The sequence below is a fragment of the Natrix helvetica genome (assembly GCF_964273705.1).
Source record: "Natrix helvetica genome assembly, chromosome: 5".
In the NCBI taxonomy this organism is placed as follows: domain Eukaryota; kingdom Metazoa; phylum Chordata; class Lepidosauria; order Squamata; family Natricidae; genus Natrix; species Natrix helvetica.
In genome coordinates this window covers 150946938-150965895 of record NC_138551.1, presented here as the reverse complement: position 1 = coordinate 150965895, position 18958 = coordinate 150946938, and the positions used below count along the sequence as shown (strand labels likewise).

General features: G+C 48.0%; 2 protein-coding genes across 3 annotated transcripts in view; one reads left to right on the top strand and one right to left on the bottom strand.

Annotated features, from left to right (window-relative positions):
• The window catches only part of TTC34 (tetratricopeptide repeat domain 34), a gene marked incomplete at its 5' end in the record, with an annotated part of 233841 nt that overhangs the window by 141836 nt on the left and 73047 nt on the right, over positions 1-18958 (top strand). The gene's annotated exons all lie outside the window — the stretch shown is intronic.
• Positions 1-18958, bottom strand: part of PLCH2 (phospholipase C eta 2) — a gene marked incomplete at its 5' end in the record, with an annotated part of 91820 nt that overhangs the window by 8773 nt on the left and 64089 nt on the right. For both annotated transcript variants that reach the window (XR_014175529.1, XM_081954898.1), the window contains 4 exons: positions 1670-2003; positions 13203-13282; positions 14811-14957; positions 15963-16047. Coding sequence is in view for 1 of the 2 variants with exons in the window: in XM_081954898.1 (XP_081811024.1) it covers positions 1670-2003; positions 13203-13282; positions 14811-14957; positions 15963-16047 (646 nt within the window). The remainder of the gene's footprint in view (positions 1-1669; positions 2004-13202; positions 13283-14810; positions 14958-15962; positions 16048-18958) is intronic.

Below are 18958 nucleotides of genomic sequence, written 5' to 3'. Positions count from 1 at the left end.
CAATTTTATGCCTGCCCCATTTTTAGATGACCCAGGTGGCTACATTTTCACCCTCTTTTGGGGAGTAAAAAAGTGCGTCTTATAGGGCGAAAAATACGGTAGGTTTTATTGGCATGTTGGGATTTGGTTCTCGGACAACAGGAGGTTTAACAGATTTAACATCTTAAAACGGAGGGCGCAATGCCCTTAACCTATGCTTCTACTTAGCAACAGAAATGTTGGGGGGGGGATCCCCATTGTGGAAGTTCAAACCCACCCCTCCGCCTAGAAAAATTTAAAAGGCAGGATATTATATTTCCCCGGATCAGAAATGGAGAGACGTGTTTTTAGGCAGGAAACGGACTCACTCTTAACGGACCCCCACCTTTGTCAATGGGCCATTAAGGCCTGAGCCAGTCTATAATAAAGACCCCCCCCCCCTTCAACTCCAGGGACTTTCAACATCTCTGTCTTTTTCTTCACCCAACATCTGGAAGCATGGGATAACCTTTTTCCCCTGGACCTCAAACCACTATTAAACCATCTTTCCAAGCAGCCTCTGTGATTCCTGCGTCTTTTCCCGCCCCCACTTGGAACTGAACCCAGAAGGAAATTTCTTCCATCTGTCGTAAGTCGAGGACTACCAGTATGATACATCCACTCAGGGACCCAGAAGGCGAGGAGTTAATTCTGGCTTTTTTTTTTTGAGGTAGCCATTCTGGTTGGATGAGAAACGGTCCTTAGGATCACACCCAATGGAACACACAAAAAAAGGGACACCACAACAGCTCACAAAAGAGGAGAACAACTGGCATGCAAGGGAAGTCACTACTTCTCTACGGTAAAGCCCCAGCAAAAATGAAATTACAACACCATGCTTGGACGGTCACTAAGGGAGGACGACACTAAAGCCGGCAGCGCAGGCGTTTCTACGGGGAGAAGTGGCACGGATGCCGGAACGGAGCTCCGGGAGCGCGGGAAGATCCGCTCTTACCGGTGAAGAATATAGGGGATTTACTCCGAATTTCCTCCATTTTTTCCGAAAACAAGGCATTCATTTCCCGCTGAAGGGTGCCCGCCTGTTTGCGGGCGCTCTCTGGCCAGCCCTTGGAAAAATCGGGGCTCTCGAGGCTGTCTAGGCTGCTGGAGCTGGAGGACACCGAGCCGTTGTTGTTGGAGCTCACCAGGTTGACGGTGCTTCGGTATTTGCTGCCGGGCGAAGCGCACCGCCACCGCTGCCAGGAGCGGTCCTTGGCCCCGAGACATGCCGAGTCCCCCTTTTTCTTCCCTGAGGTCCCGAAGGGCTGGCAGGTTCTGGGCAGGCTCCTGGTAGCCCCGTAGCCGGTGCACAGGTGCAGATCAGAGCGGGCGCGGGGCTGTTCCTGGATCCCCCACGGTTTCAGCTCCACCCGCTCCTCGCCCGCCAAGCTGCCGCAGCAGCCACAGTGGGGGCCGTTGCCAGAGGCGGGCTGGCCGGCGCTGGGCTCGCTCCACTGGCCCTCCAACTCGGGGCTGTCGCTGGAGCCGACCACGCACTTCATGCAATAAGTGGCCATGCCAATCCTACCCGTCTCGTTGCCCTCTTTCTGGAGGCAGATCCGGCTAGATCTCCGGAGGGGTTCGCTGAAGGTGGCGTCCCGGAACCCCTGCTCGCGTCGGCTCTTCTCCCTGCCCAAACTATGAGCCTTACCTTTGGATCCCTTGGGGTCCGCGTCCGTGCGGCTGACGGCGGCCTCTCGGGAAGGAGACGGCGCCGGGGACGGGAGGTCAGATTCTTGGTCGAAGCGAGGGTGGGAAGCGTCTTCCGGAACGGGGTCCTTGCCGGCTCCTTCTGAGCGATCGTCTCGGGCATCCAGGGCGATCTTGGGCTTTTTTAAGCTCTTGGTGGGCGCGCTGGCCGTCCGCCGTAACAGCTGGCTGCTAAAGGAATGTTTGCGGTTGAGCTGACCAGCAACATGGCTGTCGAGGGAGGCTTGCTTTGGACTTCTGAGAAAGAGACTTTTTATGCCCAGCGCTGGTTTGACCTGCGGGGGGAAGAAGAGAAGGAGAAAAGCCGTAACAGAGCGCGTAGGTTTCATTCCCCGGTGAAGCGAGGGATGTTATGAACCTCACGAGAGCCCCATTTAATCCCGGTTGGAACAGAAGGCAGAATTGGGAGGGAAAAGAGAGAGAGGAATGGCAGTGTGGTATTTCAAGACTTGACAGCTATGTTGAAACCCGCCTGTCCCCAGATGCTCGGTTTCCATTTCCTAACCCAAATGACGGTCCCCCGTCCCCCCACCCCACCGTGACCACACGCCCAACCGCGTGTTGGTACACGACTAACATTGGGGGGGGGGGGGTCCTTGGTGCTCTCTGAGCTTGGTGGTTTGCTTGTAGATGTTGTGTTACCCAAGTGGGTAACATCATCAGTGCTAGGAGGAGGAGGAAGAGGAGAGGAAGAGGAGAGGAGGAAGAGGAGGAGGACTGTGTGGTCCCTGGTGCTCTCTGAGCTTGGTTGTTTTCTTGTTGATGTTTCTTTACCCAACTAGATAACATCATCAACACTAGGAGGAGGAGGAGGTGGAAGAGAGGAGGAAGAGGAAGAGGAGGAGGAAGAGGAGGAGGTCTGTGGGGTCCCTGGTGCTCTCTGAGCTTGGTTGTTTTCTTGTTGATGTTTCTTTACCCAATAACATCAACTCGAGGAGGAGGAGGAGGAAGAGGAGGAGGAAGACAAGGGTTTTCTTGTTGATGTTTCCTTACCCAACTAGATAACATCATCAATGCTAGTAGGAGAAGGAGGAAGAGGAAGAGGAGGAGGAAGAGGAGGAGGAAGAGGAGGACTCTGGGGTCCCTGGTGCTCTCTTGAGCTTGGTTGTTTTCTTGTTGATGTTTCTTTACCCAACTAGATAACATCATCAGTGCTAGGAGGAGGAGGAGTACTGTGGGCTCCGCAGTTTAATCCCAAGCTATTATTTAAAATAAATACATAAATAAAAACTAAGTGGATGGCCAGTTCTTAATCGCATTCGTCATGTAGGGCAGCCCACAAAATAATTTAAAATATTTGGGCAAATACATAGAATATACAGACAGACAGACAGACTGCAAAAAAAAAAAAACAACCCAGCAAGAAATATCTCACATACGACATACACAGATCATGGAAGAGGGGAACTTCCACCCCATGCCCCCACCCCCCCAAATACAAGACCCCTCCCCATTGATGGGATGCAGTGGTGTGCAAGTGATATTCCTTCCCCCTCCCTTCCCGTCCGCCCCTTCAAGTCCCTGGATGCATCCCACCCTGGCCCCCGGTGAGGCTATTCGCTGATCCTTGAATCGAGACGAGCGATTCAAGATCCCAAATCCGGGTGCAAATTTGGTTGGGAAGTAAAGAAAGCCGTTTACGAAGCAGATCCAGGATGTTAGTTCCTTCGGGATCCAGTCCCAGGAATCGGGCCCCTTACACGGAGGGTGGCAAATAGGGTTTTATGTGAGGGCGAGGGTGCTCTTGGCTCAAGATAGAGCAGTTGTTATTGGTTTTACAATGACCTGTCCCTCCCTGGAAAGAGGAGGAAGTGCAGGTAGTCCTCGACTGGCAACGGTTCATATAGTGACCGTTTGAAGTTACGACAGCACGGGAAAAAGTGACTTATGACCATTGTAGCGCCCGCATGGTCATATGATCAAAGTTCAGACTGCCAGCGACTCATCATCTTTTAACGACCCATAATCCCTTGCGGGGTGGCGTCTGGGCAATTGCAAAGTGTTGAATGGCCAGATGCTTTTCTTGTTGCCAGTGCGGAGTTTTGTTTAGCAGATACATTCTAATTGTGCCCAGAGAGAGAGAGAAGTATCTGCCTCTCCCTAGGATCGAACTCACAGCCTCCTGATTGTGAGGCGAGAGCTCCATCTCTAGCCATTGCACTGCTCCAGACCCAGAGCAACTGACTCAAAGTTATGACCGTCGCAGCATCCTCAGGGTCAGGTGAGCAAAATTCAGACGCTCGGTAACTGACTTGTATTTATGATGGTTTGCCATATCTCGGAGGGGGTGTGTGTCACATGATCCCTCTCGGCTCCCTTCTGACGAGCAAAGTCAGCGGGGTAAGCCAGATTCACTTAACGACCGTGTGACTAATTTGACAGCTGCGCTGGTTCGCTTAACAACCGTGGGAAACCTGTGTAAAAACGGGGGCGGTGGGGAGAGAAACTCACTACACATCCATCTGGCTTAGACATTTTGGGCTTGTTGCGGTCGTAAGTCGAGGACTACCTGTAGAAACTACGGAGGAAATTGGGAATTTAAAAAAAAAAACATGGGAGAATCCTGGATCGGCTTCATAAATGTGAAATAATCTACAGTTTCGATGGCTCGGCAAAAACGTTCCGGGAAATGTTGCAATCCATGTTATGAATGTTGACCAAGATTTGGTCGGGGAGGTGTGTGTGTGTGTGTGTGTGTGTGTGTTGTGGTTGTTGGTTTTTGTTGTGTGTTTTTTTTTTCCAAGAGGAGAAAAAAAAAGAAAGAAAGAAAGCAGAATCAGGAAAAGAAAAGAAAACACACACACACAGACACAAAATGTTTAATGAGGTTTTTGGGGTGGAGGGAAGCATGCAAGTCTGGTGACGCTCCCAGCTCACTGCACCTTCCGGGGTGGCGCGGAAGGGAGGAAGGGTACCTTTGTGGCGTCTACATTTGCTCTGCTTCTAAAAGGAGACCTTTTTTGACAGACAGAAGACCACTGCAATCACAAACAGACAGAAGTGAAAGGCAGAAAGTGAGACATGGGAGAAGGAGGAGGAGAAGGAGCCAAGGTAGCCCTGCGAGACCCACAGAAATCAGACAAGTAACACAGAAAAAAACCTACGAAAGGGAGGGAGAGAACGAGAGAGAAGGAGAGAGAGAGAAAGAGAGAGACAGAGAGAGAAAGAGACAGAGAAAGAGACAGAGAAAAACAGAGAGAAAGAGAGACAGACAGACAGAGAGACAGAGAGAGAAAGAGAGAGGGGGGGAGAGACAGAGAGAGACAGAGACAGAGAGAGAGAGAGAGAGAGAGACAGACAGACAGAAAGAGAGAAAGAGAGAGACAGAGACAGAGAGAGAGAACGACAGACAGAGAGAGAGAGAGAGAAAGAGAGAGAGACAAAGAGAAAGAGAGAGAAAGAGAGACAGAGAGAAAAAAAGACAGAGAAACAGAGAGAAAGAGAGAGCGTGAAAGAGAGGGAAAGAGAGAGAGACAGAGAGAGAGACAGAGAGAGAAAAATGACAGAGAGAGAGAATGAGAGAGAGGCAGAGAGAAAGAGAGAGAGACAGACATACAGAGAGACAGAGAGAGAAAGAGAGAGGGGGGGAGAGACAGAGACAGAGAGAGACAGAGGGGGAGAGAAAGAGAGAGACACAGACAGACAGAGAGAGAGAAAGAGAGACAGAGAGAGACAGAGAGAGAGACAGAGAAAGAGAGAGAGAGAAAGAGAGAGACAGACAGAGACAGAGAGAGAGAAAGAGAGAGAGAAACAGAGACAGAGAAAGAGAGAAAGAGAGAGAGAGAGAGAAAACAGAGGAAGGATACAGGTGGAGTGACATTATTCAATCCCCCCCCCCCCCAGGAATGCAGAAAAACGAGCAGAAAAAGAGAAAAGTGCCTTAACAAACGTTAAGGTTGGTCCAGATTAGCCACGTAAAATCTCGGACACCCACACAAAAGTCTGTTTTTAATAAACCCAGTTTAGAATAGAATAGAACAACAGAGTGGGAAGGGACCTTGGAGATCTTCTAGTCCCCCCCCTGCTCAGGCAGGATACCCTCCACCCGTGATGGCGTACCTATGGCATGTGGAGCAATCTCTGCGGGCCCGCGAGCTGCTGCCCTACGTCAGCGCAAATGCGCGCGCCAGCCAGCAGATTTCCACCCTCTCCGCAGGGCAGGGGGAAGCCGTTTTCGCCCTCCCCAGGCTCCAGGAAAGTGTCCGGAGTCTGGGAAGGGTGAAAAACCGGCCTACCAGAAGTTCAGAAATGGACTGTTTCCGGCTTCTGGAGGGAGGCTGGGGGAGGGTGAAAATGGCAGAGGTGGGATCCTACCGGTTCGGATTGGTTTGGCCGAGTAGGTAGTAACTCAGCCGCCCATGGATCCGAACTGGTTCTATCGGCGGCGCCTCAGGTGGCGCCATCTTGGTTTTTGCTTCTTGCGCGTGGGCAACAGCCATTTTTTCAGTACTGTGCATGTGCGCGCAGCACGCCTCAACCTGCGCGCCCCCAAAGCCTGTCCCTGAGCGAACCGGCAGTAAAAGCAGCTGGAACCCACCCCTGGAAAATGGCCTCCTCAGGCCCACCCGGAATTTGGATACACTCCCTTTCCAAACTTCCTGTGGGCCCGCTAGGCCCGTTTTTCGCCCTCCCCGGGCTCCAGAACTTTCCTGGAGTCTGGGGAGGGCGAAAACGTCCTCCTCTGGCCCCCTGGAGGAAGTATCAAGGTCAGCTTGGCGGGGAGCAGCGCACCAGCAGTCTGGCGTGCGTGGGGGGAAGTGAGAGGAGGGGTTGTGCACGCATGCGCATGTGGGAGGCGCACTTTGCATTATGGGTGCTGGCACGCACGCTCGGATTTTTGGCACCCAACAACAAAAATGTTAGCCATCACTGTTCTATTCTATTCTATTCCTTATTCTATTCTATTCATTTCCTTAATCTATTGTATTCCATTCCATTCTATTTTACTTATTCTATTCGATATTCTATTCTACTTATTCTATTCTATATTCTATTCTATATTCTATTCCATTTATTCTATTCTTATATATTCTATTCTATTTATTCTATTCTATTTATTCTATTCGATATTCTATTCTATTTTACTTGTTCTGTTCTATTCTATTCTATTTTACTCATTCTATTCGATATTCTTTTACTTATTCTATTCTATTCTACTTATTCTATTCTATTTTACTTATTCTATTCGATATTCTATTTTACTTATTCTATTCTATTTTACCTATTCTATTCTATTTTACTTATTCTATTTGATACTCATTTCACTTATTCTATTCTATATTCTATTCTATTTATTCTGTTCTATTTTATTTATTCTATTCTATTTATTCTATTCTATATTCTATTCTATTTTACTTATTCTATTCAATATTCTATTTTACTTATTCAATTCTATATTCTATTCTATTTATTCTATTCTATATTCTATTCTATTCTGATTACTTTTACTATTATTATTGTTGTTGTTGTTATTTTGTATAAACAAATTGACCCAGACACTACACATTCTTTAAAGCACTTCTGTATATTGATGAAAAAAATGTATAAATAAAATTTTTAAAAAACCAAACAAACAGATGGGTGGGAAAAGAACGTTGTTGGACCGTAGCTTTTGCCTTCTCAAAATGGGATGTTTTTTTTTTTTTTAAACCAAGGGCGTCCTTATTTTAGCAGAAAGGTTTCCCATACTTAAGCTCAAATCACGAGGAGGTGAAAAAATCCCCTTTTCGGCATAATTAATTTTTTTATTAAGAATGAAATTAGGGGAAGGGTACAGTTGGACTAGATATTTTTTCTCTCTCTCTCTGTCTCTCCAGAGGCAGGAAATGTACCATAATTTGAATTATGCTCCGTTAAGCAGCGGGACTGGCTTAGGTGTCACCGTTCCCCCCCCCCCCCGAAAACGAAGGAAGGAATCTCTTTCCTTGGGAAGATTTGCGCTCCATAATTACGTCTATTGATACCCGCAGAGTCAGGGGCAGCAGAAATGTTAATGAGAACACGGTGAGGGGTGGGTGAGAGATTTGGAGAGCAGGGAGACCCGTAGACGAAGCAATCAAAAAACAAATCAGCTTGGGGAAATTGAAAAAGAGAGGGGAGGAAGAGGAGGGGGGGATTTGAGGCTGGAGTGGGAGGGGGGGGGCTTCAGAAGACAAGAGAGGGATGCAAGAGAGGGTGTTGGGCAAACTGGAAGCCCACCCACCCAAAAACAAAAATTGCTGCCAACTTTTTTTCTTTTTTAAAAAAAGGCCCTGTCAGTCAGCTGCAAATTAAAACGTTCCATCAGGAAGCAACTCAAGCAGAAGGGAGAACAAGAAGAAGAAGAAGAAGAAGAAGAAGACGAGAGAAAGAGAGAGGGAAAGAGAAATCAAAGGAAGGAAGGAATTTGATCAAAGGAGCTTAATCGAGGGAGAAAATTGCCTGCCGCGGAGAGATAGGTAAGCTTTAAAATGCTCTGTGTGGAGGCTAGTTCATTAAAGTAAACAATTTGTCAGTGCTGTCTGTCCCCACACACCCCAACCCCAGTTCCCCAGCCCGCAAATCAAAATAGCATCAAATAAGGGTCCTTCTCCACTATGGAGAAGGAAGTTTCTAGTCCTCATGATTTAAATTTTAAATCAATGCATTGAGTTGGACTCTCGCTCCTTCTAGTCCAGCAGAAGCTTTTCCTAAGATCTCTCTCTCTCTCTCTCTCTCACACACACACACACACACCCATGCAGGGCCGCTTTTCTATTGAACTTCATTCGCTTATTTAACACTGACAAAATTCACTTTCTGGAGCTTTTATTTTTTAATATAAAAAAGGCACAATGCTTAGACGCTGTGCTTTAGGGAGAGGGAGAGAAGGAGAGGGAGCGAGAGAAGGAGAGGGAGAGAAAAAAGGGAGAGTGAGAGAGGGGGGTTAGAAGGAGAGGGAGAGAAAGAGAGAGAGAAAGGGAAAAGAACAGGGAAAGATGGAGAGGGGGAGAGAGGGAGAGAAGGAGACAAAGGGAGAGGGAGAAAAAGAGGGAGAGAGAAAGGGGGAGGGATAAGAACAGGGATGGGGAGAGAGGGAGAGAAAGGGAGAGGGAGAAGGAGAGGGAGGAGAGAGAGAGAGGAGGGAGAGAAAGAAAGGGAGAGGAAGAAAGAGAGAGATGGAGAGAGGGAAGAGAGAGAGAGGAGGGAGAAAGAGTGGGAGAGAGAGGGAGAGAAAGGGAAAGGGAGAAGAAGGGAGAGATGGAGAGGGAGCGAGAGAAGGAGAGGGAGAGAAAGGGAGAGAGAAAAAGGGAGAGGGAGAGAGGGGGGTTAGAAGGAGAGGGAGAGAAAGAGAAAAGAACAGGGAAAGATGGAGAGGGGGAGAGAAGGAGAGGGAGACAAAGGGAGAGGGAGAAGAAGAGGGAGAGAGAAAGGGGGAGGGGGAGGAACGGGGAAAGACAGACAGGGGGAGAGAGGGAGAGAAAGGGAGAGGAGGGGGGAGATGGAGAGAGGGAAGAGAGAGAGAGGAGGGAGAAAGAGTGGGAGAGAGAGGAGATGGGAGAAGGAGAGGGAGAGATGGAGAGAGGGAGGAGAGAGAGAGAAGAGGAGGGAGAGAAAGGGAGAGGGAGGAGAGAGAGAGAAGAGGAGGGGGAAAGAGTGGGAGAGAGAGGGGGAAAGGGAGAAGAAGAGGGAGAGATGGAGAGTGGGTGAGAGGGAGAGAGAGAGAGAGAGAGAGAGAGAGAGAGAGACAGAGAGAGGGGGGGGAAAAGGAAATTTCCCTTTTGTTTCCTTCCTGCTTCAGTTTATTAAGAGCCACGGGATCTCACCGACTCCATCCATCCCCTTGGATGAATCTTTTTTTTTTTTTGACAAAACCCCCCAACTGTAGGATGAAAGGTGGCCTCCCCTCCCCTGCAGACACCTAACCCCCTTTCGGCGTAGCGGTGGCCGAGCGGGTGCCAGACGGCAAGGAATTACGGGGCTGGGCATTATCCCATTCCTTCCCCCGCCCAAACTTTCCCTGGTTGACGTTAGAAGGAGAGAAGAAGAAAGGAAAAAAAGGAAGAAGAAGAAGAAGAAGAAGAGGACGCCTGCGGGAAGCTGTAACTTCATTGAACGCCGAGTGGGATTAGAAACGGAGGATTTTCCGAACAAGAGGCCTCTTTTTGTCGAGAGGCTGTGAAACAACCCAGCTGGCCTTCCCCCAAGTCTCCCTTTTGGCAAACCCAGAGGAGAAAAGAAAGGAAGGGGAAAAGAAAAGAAAAGAAAAGAGAGAGAAAGGGGGGGGGGGGAGATGAGCTCAACATACTTAACTTCTCCCCTCCTTGTTGGGAAGAGAGCAGGCTGCCTGCTTGCCAGAGTTTTTGCAATAGATGATAGATAGATGATAGATAGATAGATAGATAGATAGATAGATAGATAGATAGATAGATAGATAGATAAAAAAAGACAGAGAGAGACAGAGAGAGAGAAAGAGAGAAAAAGACAGAGACAGAGAGACACAGAGAAAAAAGACAGAAACAGACAGAAAGAGAGTGGGAAAGAGAGAGAGAGACAGAGAGAAAGACACAGAGAGAGACAGAGAGAGAACGAGAGAGAGAGAGAGAGAGAGAAAGAGAGAGACAGGGAGAGAACGATAGGGAGACGGAGAGAGAGAATGAAAGAGAGAGTGAGAGAGACAGAGAGAGAGAACGAGAGAGACAGAGAGACACACAGAGAGAGAAAGAGACAGAGCGTGAACGAGAGAGAGACAGAGAACGAGAGAGAGATACAGAGAGAGAAAGAGAGACAGAAAGAGACAGAGAGAAAGAGAGAGACACAGAGAGGCAGAGACAGAGACAGAGAGAGAAATAGACAGAGAGAGACAGAACGAGAGAGAGAGACAGAGTGGGAGAACGAGAGAGAGAAAGAGAGAGAGAGACAGAGAGAGAACAAGAGAGAAAGAGAGAGAGAAAGAATGAGAGAGACAGAGAGAGAACAAGTGACAGAGAGAGAAACAGAGAGAGAACGAGCGAGACACAGAGACACAGACAGAATGAGACAGAGAGAACGAGAGAGACAGAGAGAGAGAAACAGAGAGAGAACGAGAGAGAGAGACAGAGAGAGAACGAGAGAGACAGAGAAAAGAGAGAGAGAGAGAAAGAGAGGGGGGGGGTTGCCATGCAACGGTGCCCACCCAGCACGGCTGCTTCGCTGCAGGGTTCACTAGCACCTGGAATGCAAGGGGCTAACTTGAAATCCAGACAGAGTCTCTCTTGTTCTCTTCGGGACGTTTCCACCCATCCCTGCCTCCCCCCCCCCATACAGGGTTTTTTTTTTTGGCTTTCCATGAGGGCTCTGTGGGGCGGCTGAGAAGGGAAATGGGCACGCCACCACACAGGGCTTTTCCCGACCTTGGCTGAGAAGTCTGACCAAGCTAAAACTCAATTAAAAGTGCCAATAAACCAGATTTTTTTTTTTTAAAAAAAACTCAATCCAATCCTAAAAGAATTCCATAATACAGGTTGTGGCCCCACCAGCGGAGAGCAGATTCGGACAGTGAGGAGGTTGGGGAGGAAGATGGGCCAGTCCTGGAGTCTGGGGAAGGCTCTGAGGAGGGCTCTGTGTCGGAGGCAGAGAGGGGGCCAGGGCCGTATGCCAGTTATCAGCTGCCTTCGGAGTCAGACATCAGTGAGGCAGAAGAACAGCTGGAGCCTGTTCCCAGTGTGCGCATGCGCAGAGTGGCCAGACGAAGGGAAGAGCTAAAGAACAGGGGTCGACTTGGGAGTAAGGCCACAGGTGGAGGATGAATGGCCCCTCCCAGAAGGAATAAAAGAGGAGCGAAAGGGGAGTGGAGTTTGCAGGAGACCATTAGTTCGCTTAATTGGTTTGGAGACTCCTTGCCAAGTTCTGCAGATATCAGCCTGGCAGCTCTCCAAGCCAGATAAGGTCTGTGACCGTAAATCCTCCCTTGAAAGACTTTGCTGGATGTGAAGGAGCAGAATTCACAGTAAATCAATAACAGTTTTTTTTTGTCGGGACCAGGAGTTGGCTTCAAACTGCCCGGTGGTAAAATTATGTGTAAACCCATCTCTAGATATATCATATAATATTTATGGGTGAGAAGATGGATAAATGAAAGTCCCTTTTGTCTTAATTTCTTATTTTTTTCAAACAGACGGCTGTCCCAGTCTTAAACTGGTTTGCAAACTGACCAGCTTCATCTTTGCAGAAAATACATAGATATTTCTGCTTTTTCTCTGTTTGCGTTATATTTATTTATTTTATTTATTTATTCTTCGCATTTCTAAACCGCCCCCTCTCCCAAAAAGGGACTCTAGGATATGTATTTCAGCAATTTGCCCCCCCCCCCTCCACCAAGGGAGTTCCTTCTGCTAAGACACTATTCTTTTCCCCTCATTTGGCTCGACAAATAGCGATTAATAGATTAAAAAAGTAACACAAACACACACTGCTTGATGGATGAACTCATTCTATGTACTTGGTGGAGATAATTGGGCTGCCTGAATCTGAAGAAATCCATCCAACAGGCACAGCACAAATGAAAGAAAAGCTTATATTTGGGGGGGGGGAAACCAGGCGCAAGAAAACTCGCACACATTTGCAAACTGGTAGGGAAGGTAAGTGGGCGAACCAGTAGCCCCGGCCATCAATCCGGCAATTCAATCAATTGCATTTTATTCAATTTTATTCTCTCCTCTCCTGCCCTCAATGGCAAAAAATCCACTTTTCTGAAATTTCTCTCGCTTTTCATTTTTGCTTTCAAAACCCGAGCTGGTTCTCTTGCACTTGCATATATTTCGGGGGAAGACTCCACGCGAGAATGCATAGCAGCGGTGAAGTGCTCTGAAATCTGCTACGGTTCTCTCTGTGCACCCATGTGCATCCATTGCGCGCTTCCCAAGGAGGCGCGCTTGCTGATTGCCGCAACAGCTGATCGTCCGAACCGGTAGCATTTTTAAAAAACGTTCCGACGATCAGCTGATCATCGGGACGTTTTAAAAAATGCTACCGGTTCGGACGATCAGCCGTTGCGGCCATCGGCAGCGCGCATGCTTGCACGAAATAAACCAGTAGCAAACTTCAGAGCACGCTATGAATTCTTGTGCGGAGTATTCCCCAAAGTATATGCAGGTGCAAGAGAACCAACTTGGGTTTTTTGTTTTTTTTTTTCTTGAAAAGGTTTTGCTTCTCATCCAGGAAGCTTCTTCGGCTCTAACTTCGGTTTGAGCTTCTTCACTTAGAACTGAAGAAGCTTCTAGGATGAGAAGCGAAACCTTTTCAAGAAAAAAAAACAACAACCACCCAAAAGAAAATCCAGTTGCCTTTTGAAAATGCACCTTAGGAACAACCTCGACCTAGACTTTGGAGAATCTCCCCCGACATAAAATTAGGTAGATCAGTGAAATTGGGCACTGTTGGTTCTTCCTTCCGTAAGGACAAGCCAACCATCACATCTGGAAGAGAATCTTGGTTCTAGAGAGGGCTGCACACCTGGGGCTCACGGGGCTACTCACCTTACCACAAACGTCGTTGACAGCTACGTGAACGAAGACGGAAGCTTCCTCCATACCTTCTAGGTATACGTGTCGGTAGCCTGGAAGCAAGAAAGTGGGGTGAGTGATGGCTTCTCCTCTCCTTTAGCCCAAATCTACTGGCGGATGTTGCAGCCAGGCAGTGCTGGCATTAGCCAGATGGGTCCTCGCAAGTTCCCAGATGTTTAATTTATTGCCGGTTCTTTCATATCCTGCTACCGCACTGCATCTGTCAACGGAGAGGCTCCTTGGTGGAATTCAGCAACAGCTTTTCTCTCTCTCTAGTTATCAAAGAACGGCTGACAATCACATCGTTTCTAATTGATTTCTCAGCTCTCCCCAGAAGCCATTTGGATTGTCATAATTCATAATGTTTTCTTCTTCGTGTTTCTCCTTCAAAGCCACAATGGGGGTTTTTTCCCCACCACCCCACCCCTTTTTCTTCTGAAAAACTTTTCCCCGCAGCTTTGAAGTGAATGAAGAAAGAAGGACAGGGGATACATGGAAAGACAGTATGTGTGTGTGTGTGTGTGTGAGAGAGAGAGAGAGAGAGAGAGAGAACGAGAGAGACAGAGAGAACGAGAGACAGACAGAGAACGAGAGACAGACAGAGAAAAAGACAGAGAGACACAGAGAGACAGAGAGAAAGAGACAGAGACAGAGAGAGAAATAGACAGAGAGACAGAGAGAGAGAATGAGAGAGAGAGACAGAGAGGGAGAACGAGAGACAGAGAGAGATCGATGTGAGCTGGGAAAGCTCTGGCGGATGTGCACACACTTGCGCGACCCAAAGGAGAGAAGGAATGGATTGGAAAGGAGGAGGGGGGAGATATTAATTCGCAACCGTCCCATTTTTGCATATATTACCCTGATCCCCCCGAAAATAAGACCTCCCTGGATAATAAGCTCCGTCGGGCTTTTGAGGGCATGCGCTAAAATAAGCCCTCCCTGGAAATATTGCAACACAGCAGCAGCCACGAGGTGACCCCGCTCTCGGCCTCCTGCACATCAAAAATAATAAGACCTCCCTGAAAATAAGGCCAAGTGCTTATTTCGGGGGAGGGTCAAAAGAACATAAGGCCCTGTCTTATTTTCGGGGAAATACGGTAAACGCAGCCGGCTTTTAAACTGTCATCACCGGCATTAATTTTGCAGCCAATATTGGGCCGCCGATGAAAATGACAGTCTCGTTTGAAGACAAAAATAGAAAGGACGCCCACGCTTTGAAGTTTCCCCCCCCCTCCATCGATCCGGGGATGAGCCAAAGGAACGCTGGCAGAGATAACCAGCAATTGGGAGAAACGTCTTTGGTTATGATTGGCAGGAGAGGAACGAGGCGAGCGGGAGAGAAGGGGATATGATATCCGCAGTCCTTTCTTCTGTGGCTTCCACTCACGTCAGGCGTTCAAAGGACTGGCTTTGAGCTTGCGAGCAAGATTTTTTCCTCTTTCAAGCGGATGCCGGCACAGCTTTCCTCTTTAGTGCCTGGCTGGTACCTACCCGAATGGGCAAATTCTTCAGAGCCGGAATATCAGAGAGGAAAGGCGAGGGGTGGGGAAAAAAAAAACAAGTTGTATGAGCCCGCCTTACCTGGCATCATGGACGTAAAAGCGATCGTCCTCTGACCGATAAAATCCCGGCCGATGGGATCGTGGTCCCAGACCAGGAAACGCACCAGGGCGATCTCTGGCATGCTGACGTTGAAAACCAAGGTCTCTTCCCACATCGGATTGAAACCTGCGGAACAAAATAAGGCAGGAGAATGGGCCTATCTGAGCATTGCCAGGCTGAGCAGGGTTTTTCTACTTGGCGAGGGGTGGGCTTCAACGCCCAGATAGATATGTCCAGGCGTGGGATCTGGGTTGGCTGTCACCGGGGGGGGGGGGGGAGTTAGTGTGCCCAACTAGGACGCCCGGCCCCATGTGCAGCGTACCGGTTGCGAGGGGATCCAGTACCCACCACTGGGTGGTATTCACTTACTTTCCCTACCTAGTTTGCAAATGTGGGTGCGCGAGCCTTCCGCGCATGCCAAAATAAACAAGGGCAAGCCGGCCTGGCCTGTTAATTTTAATTTTAACTTATTTTAAATGTATTGTTTGTTTTTTTTAAATTCGGTTTGTTTTTTTGGATATGGATTTAATCTTTCTTAACTTTTGGGATGTGTGTTTTTTAATGTTGTACGCCGCCCTGAGTCCTTTTGGAGAAGGGCGGCATATAAATCCAAATAAACCAAACCAAACCAAACATTGGGTGTGTGTGTGTGTGTATTTCTAATGTCTTGTTTTGTTTTTTGTTTTCTTTTTTGTTTGTTTGTTTCCGTAAAAACAAAAAGAGTTTGGAGTAAAATATGAAGTGGGGAGGGGGGGGGAGAGAGAACCCATTAGGAGGAACTTTCTCAAGGCGACCGGCTGTTTCCAACACGGAAGCAAAATTGCTTGGAGGTTGTCAGGTGCACCCCCCCCCCCCCAATTCCTCCAGCAGATGCTGGAAAAGCCAACCGCCAATGACCCTACGCCAGGGGTGTCCAAACTTGGCAACTTTAAGACTTGTGGAATTCTGGGAGTTGAAGTCCACAAATCTTAAAGTTGCCAAGTTTGGACACCCCTGCCCTACGCAGATGTTCTGCATGAATAGCGAGTGGTTGAAACGAGTTTGTGGAGGCCACCCATCCTAGGGATTCTGCAAGACGTCCTACAAAGATGGCAGGAAAGAGTAAAAAGTTAAGAACTGGGAAGCGGTTACCGTTGTCGTCCACAACTCTGGTCTGCTCTTTGCAACAATCCATGGGCAATCCGATCACCTCGACCTCCACAAACGGATCGATGATCTGGAAAAAAAGAGGCGGAATAAATACAATTGGAAAATCTCACCCGGCGGAGATGAACTGTGGCGCCTCTCTGCCACTTTCTTCGTCGGCTATAAAATCTTAACTAATTGACTTAAGAGAGACATTAATTTGATGAACGGTTGCAGGAACTGGGCCTGGCTGGTCTAGGGAAGAGAAGGACCAGGGGAGACATGATAGCAGTCTTCCAATATTTGAGGGGCTGCCCCAGAGAGGAGAAAGGGGTCAAGCTATTCTCCAAAGCACCTGAAGGCCAGACAAGGGACAATGGATGGAAACTGAACAAGGAGAGATTCAACCTAAAAATAAGGAGGAATTTCTTGACAGTGAGAACAATCAACCCATGGAACAGAAGTTGCCTTGGGAAGTTGTAGGAGCTTCATCATTGGAAGCTTTCAAGAAGAGACTGGACTTCCATCTGTCAGAAATGGTGTAGGGTCTCCTGCTTGGGCAGGGGGGTTGGACTAGATGACCTACAAGGTCCCTTCCAACTCTGTTAAATCTATGAAACCTCCTGATGTCTGAGAACCAAATCCCGCCATGCCAAACCGGGAAAAAGTTGACCACGCCCACCAAAAGTTGGTCACGTGACCTCCCCACCAAGCCATGCCCACAGAACTGGTGGCCAAAAATAAATAAATAGATTTCACCACTGTCGCAAAGCACTTCTGTATGCAAACTGAACATGTATAATTTTTTTTTTAAAAAAATGTGATTTTGTTTGAGTCAACTTGCAGAAGAGAAAAGAATTGAGGGCAATCAGAGTTGATTTGGACCCACGACCAAACATCCATCACATACGTGTTGTTACGGCGTGCCGGTCCCCATTTTTGGTACTCAAACTGGCTCCCTTCCTCTCCAAGCGAGAAAGGATGGGGTTTTTATTTTAATTAAAAAGTTTAGTATTTTTCTCTTTCAAATTCATTCACAAATATACAGTCTAGTTACTATTGAACATTTTATTCATCATTAATCTTTATCGCTATCTTCTTACAAATATATAGAATACAGTTTGGGTCACTTTCTTGCCACCCCGTGTCTCCATCTTATTTTACAACAACCTTACTCCTTCCATCTTCTCAACCTCCCTTCTCTGCCTTCTTCTTTCCTCCTCTCCTTCCTCTCGTCTTCTTCCCCTCTCTTTCCCCTCCTCCTCCTTTCTTCTCCTTCTTCTTACCCCTTTCCTATTCTTGACCCCACTCTCTTACTTCCTCTGCTTTTACCTTTTCGTTTTTTCCCTCCTCCTCCTTCCTCCTTTCTTCTTCCCCTCTCTTTCCCCCCTCCTCCTCTCTTCTCCTTCTTACCCTCTCTCCTACTCATAATTCCCCTCTTACTTCCTCTGCTTTTACCCTTTCTTTCTTTCCCTCCTCATCCTTACTCCTTTCTTCTTCCCCTCTCTTTCCCCCTTCCTCCTCTCTTCTCCTCCTTCTTTCCCTCTCTCCTACTCTTAATTCCCCTCCTTTACTTCCTCTGCTTTTAGCATTTCTTCCTTTCCCTCCTCATCTTTCCTCCTTTCTTCTTCCCCTTTCTTTCCCCCTCCTCCTCTCTTCTCCTCCTTCCCCTCTCTCCTACTCTTAATTCCCCTCTTTTACTTCCTCTGCTTTGCCCTTTCTTCCTTTCCCTCCTCATCCTTACTCCTTTCGTCTTCCCCTCTTTCCCCCTTCCTCCTCTCTCCTCCTCCTCCTTCCCCTCTCTCCTACTCTCAATTCCCCTTTTACTTCCTCTGCTTTACTCTTTCTTCCTTTCCCTCCTCATCCTTCTTTCTTTCTTCTTTCCCTCTCTTTCCCCCTCCTCCTCTCTTCTCCCCCTCCTTCCCCTCTCTCCTACTCTCAATTCCCCTTTTACTTCCTCTGCTTTACTCTTTCTTCCTTTCCCTCCTCATCCTTCCTCCTTTCTTCTTCTCCTCTCTTTCCCCCTTCCTCCTCTCTCCTCCTCCTCCTTCCCCTCTCTCCTACTCTTAATTCCCCTCTTTTACTTCCTCTGCTTTACCCATGCGAGAAAGGACGGAACTCAATGCTATTTTTCCCCACCCACCCACTTGGACAGGCCAATTAACGGCTGGGGGCAAAGAAACCACCCACAAGGATTAGGCATAGCCCCCAATTAAAAAAACAACAACACCACCACCAAACACCCAACGCTTTGCCTGCAGGCAAACTAAATGCTGCTTAAGGGATGGGGGGGGGAGAAAGGGAAAATAAAATTGGAGCAGGCCCCCAAACAGGCTCCATCCAAAGGAAGCCATCGGTCTCCTTGTGCTGACAACTCAACGGCTTAATGTTGTTTTACAGGGAGATTCGGAGCCCCCCCCCCTCACCCCCTACCCCCAGTTTGGCTGGGAGGTTTATTTATTTATTTTGCAGTGTGCATCCCTCCGTCGCCTCCCCTCTCCACATCCTCCCACCCTCCGGCCTGCTCCTTCCAGGGAAGGGGCCGGTGAATAAGAGGCCTGTCAATTTGATGGAAGGTCTTGGCAGCTTCTTCCGGACTCCCCAGAGGCTCCCTGGGGACAATAAAACCAACTTTTTTTTTCTTTGCACAAACAGAACCAGCCAAGCACCTGCTAACCCCCCCCCCCCTCCTTTGCAGGGGAAAGGAATGGGGTTGTGTAATCTTTCTTTTAAAAAAAAAAAGAACAAAAAAACCCCCCAGAGGCTGCATGATGGATCTTGTAGTGGATCAAGAAGAAGGGGTGTATGCATCTAAAAAGTAAAGAGAGAAATAGTGAAAAGCAAAAAAAGGGAGGGTTACTTAAATAAATTATAGAAGAATGATAGGGGAAAATCAGAAGACATACAAAAGCAGGGGGAAGAAGAAGAATAAAGGGAATTTAAGAGTAGGAGATAGAAGGACTACATAATACAATAGCAGAGTTGGAAGGGACCTTGGAGGT